The 13,047-nt window shown below is 37.5% G+C and overlaps 1 protein-coding gene across 4 annotated transcripts in view; it reads left to right on the forward strand.

Moving 5' to 3' along the window:
* PREPL (prolyl endopeptidase like) overlaps positions 1–13,047 on the forward strand; it is a 57,652-nt gene that overhangs the window by 265 nt on the left and 44,340 nt on the right. For 2 of the 4 annotated variants that reach the window (XM_060607265.3, XM_060607257.3), the window contains exon 2: positions 1,203–1,725. The exons of the other annotated variants lie outside the window; for them this stretch is intronic. In XM_060607265.3, coding sequence (XP_060463248.1) covers positions 1,507–1,725 — 219 coding nt within the window. In that variant the 5' untranslated portion in view covers positions 1,203–1,506. The remainder of the gene's footprint in view (positions 1–1,202; positions 1,726–13,047) is intronic. 4 annotated transcript variants of the gene reach the window in all.

Raw genomic sequence — 13,047 nt, forward strand, 5'->3', positions numbered from 1 at the left:
CTTCTCTCATTCACGCCGTCTCACCCCTGGGGTGGAGAGTTGCACAGGGAAAACGAGTAGGTCCTCCCGGAACACCCCTTCGTTCCCCCCCCCCCCCATCCTTATCTTTGCATACTGTCTTCTCCCTGTGGATGAAAGATGGATGGATTGAGGCTTCTGGCATGGATATAACGACTTAGGGCCTTACAGGCCCCTGTTACGGGACCTTGGTGGGCGGGGAGGTGGAGGTGGTTAGTGTTGGCTGCTGATCTGTTATCCCCACTCGCCCGTTATTTTGCTGCGACACAGAGATTGCGGGGGGGGGGGAGGGGGGGCGGGGCGGAATCGTCGAAGCGGATCAAATCTGTAGTAAATCTGACGCAATAGTGTATCTTTGATACCGAGGGGCATTTTGTGGAAGACTCCCATGATGACATTCAACAGTGTGCAAGAAACTTAGATTTTTTAATGTAATAATAGTAACAAGCATTTATTGAGTGCACACTACATGCCAGGCACTGTATTGAGATCTTAACGTGAATTCTGTAATTTTATTCTTACAACTCCATAAGGTAAATGATGTCATCATCTCAGTTTTGCAGATGAAGAAACTGAGGCCCAAGTGGTGAGTGCCCGAGTGAGGATCTGAACCCAGGTGTCTCTCTTAAATACGAGCCTTTGATGGTTTAATAAGAACCATCTTTTCAACAGAAACCAGAGGCGGCCTCACATTATATTTGTTCATCCTAAAGTGATGTGCTTTGTTCTGTTTTAACTAAAGAGCTCAACACCTTTTTAACGTTAAGTCCATTGTTACGTCTAACATTTGGAGCCAGCCAGATTGGACTTTTTGCTCTGCTACTTACTGTCCAAATGACCCAAGGCACTTTGCTAAAACCGCCCAGAGCCACAGTTGGCTCACCTGTGAAATGAACATTACAATAGCTACTCTATCGGGTAGGTCCTTATGAAGTTTAAATTAGACAAAGTGTATAAAAGTGTCTGGCACGTAGCAAGCACTCAACACTCCCCTACCTTTATTAAGTAATTAGGCTTTTTCCTAATATACACACCGGAGACATGTTCTGAATTATGTAAGACCAAAGCCATTTTGCCTTGTAAAGCCCTCAAGAGTTCCGAAGATGCCATTAAGTCTATGTGTTTGTTTGCAAATTTTTATTTTATTTTTTTGTTTTTTGTTTTGTTTTGTTATTGTTTTTTAGTTTGCCTCATGTGTACCAGAATCAGTGCTGCGTAGTTTGACCCTGATAGGATTGACTTTACAAATGAGACATTTTAAGTCACGTCTGCCAAGAGGTGTCATTTGAATGAAACTGTAACTTATACAAGTTTTCAGGTATTTTTAACCTGAGTTATCAGCTGTCTGCAGTTATTCATAACCTGAGGGGTGGATGGCCCTGAAGGGGAGGGATAAGAACTGCGGATCTTAGATATTCTGAGAACCCACTACTGTGAAATCATGTGCTGACAGCCCCAAAGGGAGCATAAACCAGGGGCTCTGATATCATGCAGCAGAAGAGCAAATTATTTCTCCAGGCTTTGAAGTATAGTATTCCTCGCCTTGGGAAATGCATGCAGAAACAGCACTTGAATCACTATAACTTCGCTGATCATTATTACAATAGAATAAAATTGAAAAAATGTCACCTAACCAAGTGTCTGCAGGATAAACCCACGATATCAGAGTTAGCAAGGAACATCCCGAGTCGGAGCTTCTCATGTAAGGTATGGACTTTTTAAGTTAACCTATTTATAGGTCATTAAGATAAATTTTAGTTTAATAATAAAGAATGGATAGGCCATCAGTTACTAATTTTCTCAGTAATTCTAGTGTGATTTTTATAATGTTAAAACTCAATTGTGTATAGTTCAATATAAGTGTGAAAACACGCATTTATAGAGCTGTAATGTAATATATAAAGATGTATATTAATGAAAAATGGTTCAGCTTAGGAAATCTTATGCCTATGCGTGCATTTCAAAGTATAATTCACCTTCCCGAAATGCCTAGAATACCATAATAGCTTTTTAAAAAATCCAATAATATACTAATTGCTTTATGAATCCCGAACTTGTAAGCTTCCATAACTCTATGTAATTGTGTGTTCTTTGTAAACAAACAAAAAGAAAGAAAGAAAAAAAAAAAAAGACTTGGACTTTTGACCACTTGGGTCCTTCAGGAAGATGTTCTCAGACTATTGTACTTTCACCAGACCCCAAGCTATGGGCCTGACCACAATGAGGATCTGATAGCCCTTGTAGGGAGCGTTCCCTCACATTCCAATTTGCCTGGGACAGGCCCCATCTACACCTCTTGTCCCTGTGTAATTATTAATAGTGTTCTCTCAAAAATGTCCTGGTTATGATGGTAAGTTATGTGGACATCCTACTCATTTGGGATGAAACTATTTATGCTGCTGCCACTTTGACATACCTCCCCCACCATATACTTGTTATGTTCCTTAGGTTCCTTAAATTATATTTGGGGGTGATACTCTTGCAGTAACTCAGCATATTATTTTAATATTTTAATTTCCGGTTTAAATTGTTTTGTTGCATACTGATTTTTTTCTTTTTAGTCTGTTTTGGCTACTTCATTTTTTATTGTGGTAAAATGTATATGACATAAAATTTGCGATTTTAACCACTTTTAAGTGTATAATTCAGTGGCATTAATTACAATCACAATGTTGTATAACCATTACCACTGTTTCCAAATCCCTGTCATCTCCCAAAAGAAATGTACCCATGAAACCATAACTCCCCACTGCCTCATTTTCCAAGTCCCTGGTCACCTTTAATCTACTTTGTCTCTATGAATTTGCCTGTTTTAGATAATTCATGTAACTGTTGTCGAATATATCAGAATTTTGTCCTCTTTATGGCTGAATAATGTTCTATTGTATATTTATATACCATATTATCCGTTCGTCTATTGGTGGACACTTGAGCGGCTTCTCATTTTAGAAATGATTTTTTTTTTCATCTTCTTTTGCTCAATTCCTTTATTTTATTTAACATTTGCTCTTAGTTCATACTTGTGGGCTCTTATGTGGGTTTTGGTTTTTTGTCTGTTTTTTGTTTGGTTTTGCTTTTAATTTTTTATCTGTAGTTCCTAGACTTTTTTACTCTTTGTCTTAATCTTTCAAATTTTTTTTTTTTATAGTATCATGGCTTAGTTTAGCATTTTGCATCTTTCTTTACTCAAATTCTTTATGCCTTTCATTTCATTATTTTGTACCTGTGTCTGCAGCTTTCGTCTACTTAAGAAAAATAAACTTTTAAATTTTACCTGTTGGAAAAATGTTGGACCTATAGAACATCTTAGTTTACATTTTGCTTAGAACATTTTGTCATCTAGTACTCTTGAGTCTTAGTTTATAAATAGCAGGCAGGAATTACCAGTGAAGTGACAGCTGAGATGAGCTCACACCCTGAACAGGAGGTTGACTATTTTTTCCCTCCGTTTGTCCCTGAGGCAACTTTTCAGTTCTCTTTCCCAGATTCCTGTCACCTAGAAACTTTAACCTGACTCAATGACTGCAAGAAAAGTAGCTCTTTTAGTAACTCTCCAACCTGAAAAACTGGTCCTGCTTTCATGTGTCATATATCAACCGTTTTCTTCTCTGAGAAGTGATAAGATCTGAAAGCTGTGCTCCCTGTCTTGTGTGATCCCGGGGACCTGGGGAGGCTGTGAGGAGACCTGTAAACAAGAATGCACATTTTCTTCTTTCAGCAAGCTTCCACTCAGTTCCAACTTTGTTCACTCCTACAGGTACAGTAAAGTAAAAAAGAGTTGTTGGTGTCTGTAGGCAAATTACAAATAAATATATATATTTACCTTAAGGTAAAGACCTGTTTAAGTTAACTAAAGAATAAGAGGGGCAGCATATGTAATAGAAATGCCAGAGTCAGGGGGTCTGTCTATGACTGGTGTGTCTGTGAACTAGCCAGGATTCTAATCTTCCTGAATGGAAAAAGAAAGGGAGTTTCAACGTAGTAGTCTAAAAGTCCTCCAGGTGCTATAGTCTCATGATTCTGTAGCTCTTCCTTATTAACCTTAACAACAAATTATCCCCTATACATTTGGGATTCTTTAGTACCAACCATATTCTGCAATATAGCTGTGTATCAGAAGTCCCTGGGAGCTTTTTAAAAATACAGACTTCTGGATCTCATCCCACATCTGCTGGATCAGAATCTCTATGGCTGGGGTCTTTCCTCCTCTTCCTCCTTTTTTTTTTTTTTTTTTTTAAGTTTCTCAGATAATTCTGAAATTCCCAGCCTGACACTGACAGCAGACTTGCATTTAGGATCTAGAGACACTTGGTTACCAACTGTTACTGATCTAAACCTAATTGAATTCATTCAGTTCTGAAGTTCTTACTGGCAGGTACCTGAGCTTTCCTTTTTTTTTTTTTTTCCACCCCGTTAATTTTTGAGAGAGCGCAAGTGGAGGAGGGGCGGAGAGAGAGGGACAGAGGATCTGAAGCAGACTCTGCGCTGACAGCAGAGACCCTGATGTGGGGCTTGAACTCACAAACCATGAAATCATGACCTGAGCCAAAGTTAGATGCTCAACTAACTGAACTGACTGAAGCACCCAGGTGCCCCTTAGCTTTCCATTCAACAGTACCAGAAGGCAAGTTGAATTTAGTCCATTATACTCCTACAGCAGCAAGTAATAGTCAAAGACCAACATCAAACCAGATACCACATTTATCTTCTACAGCATTCTGCTTTGCCTTCAAGAATAATTCCTAAGATCTTTGATCATGCAGAGCTGAACAAGATACAAAAAGAAAACCAAATAAGAAAAGAGAACATGCTAAATCCTTTGACTAAACATGCTGGCTGTTTCTACAATACAGATTATAGCAAATCCTGCAGTAGTTCTGAGATAGATAATTTGGTAGTGGATATCCTCACTAGCACTTCTGACCTGTGATTTGTAGGAATTACTAAAGGGTTTGAAACATCATCAGAAAGAAGAAGAAAGGGGATATTTTAAAGTAAAACTCAGGAGGGGCACCTGGGTGGCTCAGTCAGTTAAGCGTAACTTTAGCTCAGGTCATGATCTCACAGTCCCTGAGCTCAAGCCGTGCATCAGGCTCTGTGCTGACAGCTCAGAGCCTGGAGCCTGCTTCGGATTCTGTGTCTCCCTCCCTCTCTCTGCCCCTGCCCCCACTCATGCTCTGTCTCTCTCTGTCTCAAAAATAAATAAACATTTTTTTTTTTTAATTTAAAAATAAAACTCCGGAAAGCAAGAAAAGAAAGTGAACATTGTAGTCTCACAATTTTTTGTAGTAATTCACAGAGTGAGATTGCCTTGTAGGTACAGCTTCATATTTTCTCCACAGTCCATTTGTTCTTTAACCTGCTGGAGTATGGCTCCTATTCCTCCTTTAAAATCTCAAGTCAGTGTCACCAATGATGGAGCGTATTTCAACCCAGTAGACCTTTCTCTTTCCTCCTCTTACAGGCTTTCTCAGTAAATTTGATACACTTGACCATCTCTTCTTGAAAGACTCTTTTGTGTTTGCTTCTTGACTCCATGTTTTCCTGGTTTTCTTCCCCCCCTTACAAACCTGTCTTCAGTCTTCTTTTCTAACTTTTCTTTCATAGGACATCTACATTTTGGAGTTTCCCAGGGCTTAGTCCTGCCCCTTTTTTCTCTCTTTAATTTCTTCTCAAGCAGTCTTATCCATTCGTATGGATTTAAGTATCGTAGCAGTTATTCATCCCAGACTCCCCTCTGCTACACGGTATTTTGCAGCCTACTTAATTAACGCTTGCCAGTTGAACATCTTGCAACAAACTTTCCACAGTTGAACTTCCCCAACCCAGTTCTACTTTTCATTGCTGTATACTCAGTTGTTCACAACTGGAAACACAGAAGTTTTTATTCTTCCCGTTCCTTTACCTGCCATCACTTCACTTAATACTGTATCCCAAACAGGCTTCATGATTTTTGCCATATCTCAATAGCACCAAGGCTATTGTTTACTTAATTATTTTAGCTTCAACTTCTCTTATTCCAAGGAATAAATTTAGTAAATGATGTGCAAATTGATGTGCTAGTTATATTCTTTCTAATAAAATGTCCACATATCCCAAATCCCATATGCCATCATGTTGACATGCTTTCAGAAACACTGCACCAACCTCCAATATATATATATTGCATCTATTTTTCTCTGTCCATACCATCACGTTTATAGCCATCTTTCACCTGGACTGCTAGTAAAGCCACCTAAACAGGCTCCTTGTTTGCCCTCTTCTTCCCTTCCAACCCATTTTCTGTACAACTGGAAAAATGATCTTAAAATATAAATTAAATGATGTCCGTACCCAACTTAAAATCCTTCCAGAATTTCTTACTACATAAAGATAAAATCCAGTTTTCTAATCATGTCCCCCAAGGGCCCGTAGCATTTTACACTGTCTTATTTCATGTCACTTCGCTCCCCGTCCACCTTGGTAAAGCTGCGGTGATTATATCCCAGATCAAAGAATACAGCTCTTTCCCATCCATCTTAGGGCCTGTACGTGGCATTCCCTTTAGGTCACTTCTACATGTCTAGTTTCTTGTCCTATTTTAGGTCTTGATAAATGGTACTTCCTAAGAAAGTACGTTTCCAATTATGGTGATCAAAGTAACTTCTTCGCTTTGTTATTTTCTACTTTAGCTTTGTTTTCTTCCTGCCACTCTAATTATTTCATTGGTCATTTTCCCTTTTTATTTTGTCTTCCTAACTGAAATGTAAAATTCATAGGGCGCCTGGGTAGCTCAATCAGTTAAGCATCAGACTCAGTTCTAGCTCAGGTCATGATCTCATGGTCATGAGATAGAGCCCGGCATCTGCACCCAGCATGGAGCCTGCTTGGGATTCTCTCTCTGCCCCTCCCCAGCTTGCACATGCATGCTTGCTCACTCTCAAAATAAACCTTAAAAAATAAAATGTAACATTCAAAAGGGTTTTGGTCCATTCCTATCTTGTTCAATATTGTTTCCCTGTTTCTGAAACATTGCATGACAGTAGTATTAAATGAATGCCTGTCCCCATAAATATGGGCCTACGTCAGTTTTAAGAATGCCATTCTGTGGATTGCAATATAATTATTGAACCTACCTCCCGAAATAAAGGATTGAGCTAGACAAAAAAAGAAATGACTCAGATGTAGTTAAGGTCCTGCCAGGCAGCAGGAGCAGCATGTGTAAAAGCTTCAAATCTAGAGAGGGCATCTGTACAAGTAGTGTAGCCAAAGTGGTCAAAAATGAACCAATAGAAGTAAATAGCGGCCAGAACATGTATAGACAATTTTGTAAATCTTGTGAGAAGTTTAAACTACATCCTAAAAGTAACAGAAAGCCATTGAAAATCAGGTGCAGTCAGATTTGCATTTTAGAAGAATCACTCTGACAGAACTGCAGAAAATTGATTGGAAGTAGGAGGCCTTGCCAGGAACTCAGATGCATGAAGATGAGAGTCTAACCTAAGGCCATAGCCATGAGAATGGAGAGAAGTAGATTTGAGGAAAGATTAAAGAGCTAGAATCACTCAAACTTCTTCATTATAGGATGGTTACATTTTATTGTGGACATCTTAGTAGAGGAATAGAGAATATAGGTTGATAATCCCTCTTCTGTTTGCATTTTAAAATTCAGAAGCCTCTTACAGAAGTTGTTTTAACTCTACCCTTATCCCCCACAAACTGACACAGAGCTATTATAGTTTTTATCCCACTTAATAGATGTTTTGCTCCAAAATCATCTGTGTTTCATTACAAGATAGTGTCCCCCACCACCCCCCCCCCCACATACACACACACACTTACTGGGATAGGCACCGTATTAACTTTGCAAAATCATTAAATTCCAAAGCACATCTAGGCATCATTACGTTTCAGATGGACTTATGTCATAGTCACAAGTATGTACTCTGTTACTTAGATCTTAAGGGTGAGGACAGAGAAGAAATAGATATAATTCACTACTAAAGTGGAGATTTCTATAGACAGTTGGATATCTGAGTCTGGAATTTGGGAAGAGTTATCCATATATAGGTACTGAGTTTAGGCCATAAAAACCATACTTCATTTAATTGTGCTATTAACTATTATATAATTCCTGATTGTAGGGAGGGCACCTGAGTGGCTCAGTCAGTTAAGTGTCTGACTCTTGGTTTCTGCTTAGGTCATGATCTTACGGTTTTGTGAGTTCAAACCCCATGTTGGGCTCTGCGCTGCCAGTGCTGAGCCTGCTTGGATTCTCGCTCTCTCCCTCTCTGCCTCTTCCCTACTCATGCTGTCTCTGTCTCTCTCAAAATAAGTAAACTTTTAAAAATAAATAAATAAAAGAATTCCTGATTACATTCACATGCTAATGTTTATCAAATTAATTTCTGAATTGATAAAACCAGCTTACAAACCAGGAATATGAGAGTTCTGTCTGTATCTCAAGTAACACTTGATATTATCAGACCTTTTCTTTTTTCCCCTTCCAACAGGTAAATATATCAGTATGTCGAGTGTGTCATTAATATTCAGTGTCCTGATTAGTGATAAAGTTGAGGATTTTTTCTGTGCTCATTAACCCATTTTGTCTTCTTGAATCGCATGTTCACGTCCCTTAACCATTTTTCCAATGAGTTTTCGTTTTCTTACTGGTTCATAAGAGGTATTTACATGTCCTTTGTCTTTTGTGTGCTGTAGGTATCTTTTCTGTATCTTTTCTGTGCTATGTGTTTTCACTTTGCTTATGATGTCTTATTTAAATGGGTTTTTTAATTTTTATGTTTTATGCTTTGTTTCATTTTACTCAGCAATTATTTGTTGCACCCCTACTCTGCACCATTCTAGCAATTGGGTATATAGCGGTGAGCAGAGGAAACAAAAATCCCTGCCGTCATGAAGCTTATCATTCCAGTTGAGAGAAGAGAGAAGAGCGAAAAAGTATATGAATAAAATATAAAGTATGTCAGAGGCAATAGGTACAGTGAAACATAAAATAAGACAGGGAAAGAATGAATAGGCCATACTGAGATAGGGAGAGTTGTTATTTAATAGGATGGTCAGGGAAGGCCCAACTGAGAAGGTGACATTTGAGAAATAGCTTGAAGGAGGTGTTTGGGCATAGGGCATAGCAGGTTCTAAGAAACAGAGTTGGGAGCAAGCCAGTCATGTTCAAGCAATATCAAAGAGGCCAGTGTGGCTCAGACTAAGTGGGTGTGGGAGGAATATAGTAGTAGATGGAGTCAGCAAGGTAGTGAAACAAGATCCTTTAGGACCTTGTAGACCATTGCAAGCATTTTCCCTTTTCTTCTTGAGCAAGATGGGAAACCATTGGAGGGCTTCGAGTCAAGAAATGATATCTGACTTTAGGCTCATGCTAGCTCTTTTGTTGAAAATAGTTTATGGAAGACAGGAGCAGAAGCAGAGAGCATTTAGGCTTTTGCAGTAATCCAAAGGAGAGAGGATAACAGTACCACCAGAGTAGTTCCAGTACAAGAGTAAGAAGTGGTCAGATTCTAGATGTATCTTAAAAGTTGAAAGGATTTGCAGATCACTTGGTTGTATCAAGAGAGAAAAGACTGGTTTGAAGCTTGAGCAACTGGAAGGACAGAATTGTCATTTATCAGGATGGGAGTGATTGAAGAACAAGATTTTTTTGGGAGAGAGGATACATGGGGAGACTGGAAGTTCGGTTTTGGACATTTTTTGACATACCTATTAGTCATCCAAAGTGCAAATGTTGAACAAGTCCGTTGGATATAGAAGTTCAGCTTATGCAGGGGAAAGTTCAGACTAGAGATACAAATTTGGGAGTCCTCAGCATATAAATAGCATTTAAGGTCACAAGGCTGGATGAGATCATCAAGGGAATTCGTGCAGACTGTAGATGAAGAAATGGTCCAGGGCATGCTGATGTTAAGAAGCCAGGAAGTAGGAACCCATTAAAGAGACTGAGAAGGGCCAGTGAAATAGGAAAACAGTGAAAATGAGGTGTTCTGGAAGTCAGGTGAAGAAAAGTGTTTTCAGGAGGAGGAAGTGATCAACTGTGGCATGATGCTTATAGGTTAAGTAATATGAATACCTAGAATAACCTTTGTATTTTGCAGTGCTGTGGCCATCAGTGACCTTAACAAGAGAGTCAGTGGAATGAGAAGGGCAAGGAAAAGGAAGAAAGGAATTGGAGGCAGAGAGCATAGGAAACGGTTACTTCCCTTCGTTTAACAATCACTTTTGAATAACAAAATAGCAAATATAGCTAGATATTTTAAGTAAATATAATTAAGATTATTAAGACGTGTTTCACAGATGCTAAATAAGGTGTGTACTAATATGAATACACTTCAGGTATGTTAATTACAGATTACATATGGTCCAGTGTAAAACAACAGAGACTGTTTATCAAGTCAAAGAAGTTCCTAGTTTTTCTAAATTCTCCATTCTTAATTAACGTTTTATCGTTTTTTTAAAGTGCCTTGATTATTTTCTATTTTTTTCTGCATTAATTGAAATGGCCCTAAGATTTATCTCTTTTATTTGTGTTAGATTACAATAATAGATTTTGTAATATTGAACCATCCTTTCATTCTTAAGATATATCCTACTTGGTCACATAGGATTTTATTATTATGTTACTATTTTTCGTTTTGTGCTTTTTAAAAATACATTAATTCATTATACTTTTGGTTTTTTTAGTCTATATTTTATGATAAGATTGATTTTTAATTGTCTTTTATCGTCATTGTCCAGTTTTGGTTTCAAGGTTTTATTTGCCTGATAATATGAATAGTCTTAAATAGTTGACATTGTTTTCTTAGCATTTGAAAAGATCCTTGAAGATTTAAGAAAACAACTTTTGAAAGCAACTGGGTTTGGTATCTCTTTTAAGAGGATACTTAATTACCACTTAATTTCTTTGATAGTTATTGGCTTATACAGCTCTTCCTTTTTTATCCATTTTTAGAATTCATTTATTTTCTGGGAAATTACTCATTTATCTGTTTTCAAATGTATACACACAAAGAACTTTATTGTGATTTTTTAAAATCTGTATTATATCTGTAGTTATACCACCTTTTTCATTTCTAATATTCTTTTGAAAAGAACCAACTTTTTTTTTTTTTTTTTTTTTTGAAAATTTTATTTTTGAGAAAGAGAGAGAGACAAAGCACAAATTGGGGAGGGGCAGAGAGAGAAGGAGACACAGAATCCGAAGCAGGCTCCAGGCTCTGAGCTGTCAGAGCCTGATCCAGGGCTCCAACTCACAAACTGTGAGATCATGACCTGAGCCAAAGTCAGGCACTCAACCGACTGAGCCACCCAGATGCCCCGAAAAGAACCCACTTTTCATTTTGTTGATCTTCTCTGGTTTCTTTACCAATTTCACTGAAACCACTTTATTTTGTTTCTTTTACTTCCTTTAGGTTTACTCTCTACTCAAGTTGAAATGCTTCATACTGCATTTCACAGGACCTATAATGTCAGTCTTTCCTACTATTAATGATGTTAAGTTTGATAATTTTGGTTACAGTAATAATTGCTAGTTCTCCATACATAAAGGGACCTTATTCCTTTTGCAGTTACTAAGTAATCAGTAGGGTACTACTTCAGTACTGTGTTACCCAACATCATTTCACCTAATACGTTTAACAACCGTTGATGATCTTTACCCTGATCGGTTGTTTCACTGGGGTTGCTAATGATTTTCCTAATTCTGTTCTACATTTATTAGCTGATATTATTTTGTAAAGAAGAGTTTTCTTTTTTGTTAAACTCTTTTTTCACTTTAGTGTGTTTGGAGAGTTTTGTTTTGGTTTGGTTTTTCAACTTACTTTGAATTTTTATATTTTTCAGGGTAATATCAGTTTTAATCATTATTTTTTTGATGCTCAAATTCTCCCAGATGTAGGAACCTCTACAGACGGGCCCTTTTAATGCAGCTCCATTAATCTTTGGGCATTTCCTTGCTTTCTGACTAGCCTACTTTTTACTCTCTTGCCCTGGACTCGGAATTAGCCATTTATTAATGGTACCATCTTGACTAAAAGCTGTCCAGTATTTTTCTACTGTGTGATTTTTTTGGTCTTTAGAATTACGCATTTTTTGCCATAATGAAGTTCATATATTCCATCCTCCTGTTTCATAAGTTTCATTGTTAAAATGGCTTTATAGTAGGCTACATGGAAGGTAAAGAGTGCTTTTTTCCACTAATGGAGTCTCTCTTAATACTGTATATGTAACCTTAAAATTTTAAGTTAAAGCTATCCTCACCTCAGCTCCATTGGGTAGTATATATGCCCTTCAGACCAGTAGACTATTAACATATTAAGATACTTGGCTGTAATGGGTAGGTTTAGCTGTGTAACCTAATGATAATGCTAAGTGGCATTGAAATGAAAGCTTAAAATGCCCAATGGGTATTGTTGGGACAGAACTAAAACCAAGAACAACTTGGAATACTTTATGAATATTGTAGAAAACCTCAATTTTTTCTGGGAGTAATTCTTCTTAAGGAATTATTTACAAAGCTCTGAATTCTTCCAAATTAAGGCATTTAAAAATCATACTGCTTTCAGGGTTATTTTGGTTCAGATAAGCTTGGTATATTTGGATTTTTGACACAGAAAAAGGTTAATCAAGAATAAAATTGACGAAGAGAACAGGTATTATACCCAGTTCTGTGCCTTTAGCCCTGTGCTAGCCATGGCTGTATAAGAATGGGTATTAAGAAAAAGAAGAATGGTTATTTAAAAGGAGATGCAGAATGTGCTAGAAACTGTAAGATAGAAAGAGGTACTCCTCATAGCTATCCTAACTCTACTTCATAGCTACTGTACTTGAGAAGGTCCGATGAAATTACAGAATAAATAAGCAATATATCTGGAAATGAAAAAACAGCTCCTATCGCTAAGTTACAGTTTGAAGATAGATTTCTAATGATCTCCTGATTTGTGTTTTGGATGATAATAGGAAATTACTAATACAGATATTTCACCTCACTACTCTAAAGATCAGCTCTAGATTTTGTGTATATTC

This window comes from Panthera onca, chromosome A3, assembly GCF_046562875.1.
Source record: "Panthera onca isolate mPanOnc1 chromosome A3, mPanOnc1 haplotype 2, whole genome shotgun sequence".
In the NCBI taxonomy this organism is placed as follows: Eukaryota; Metazoa; Chordata; class Mammalia; order Carnivora; family Felidae; genus Panthera; species Panthera onca.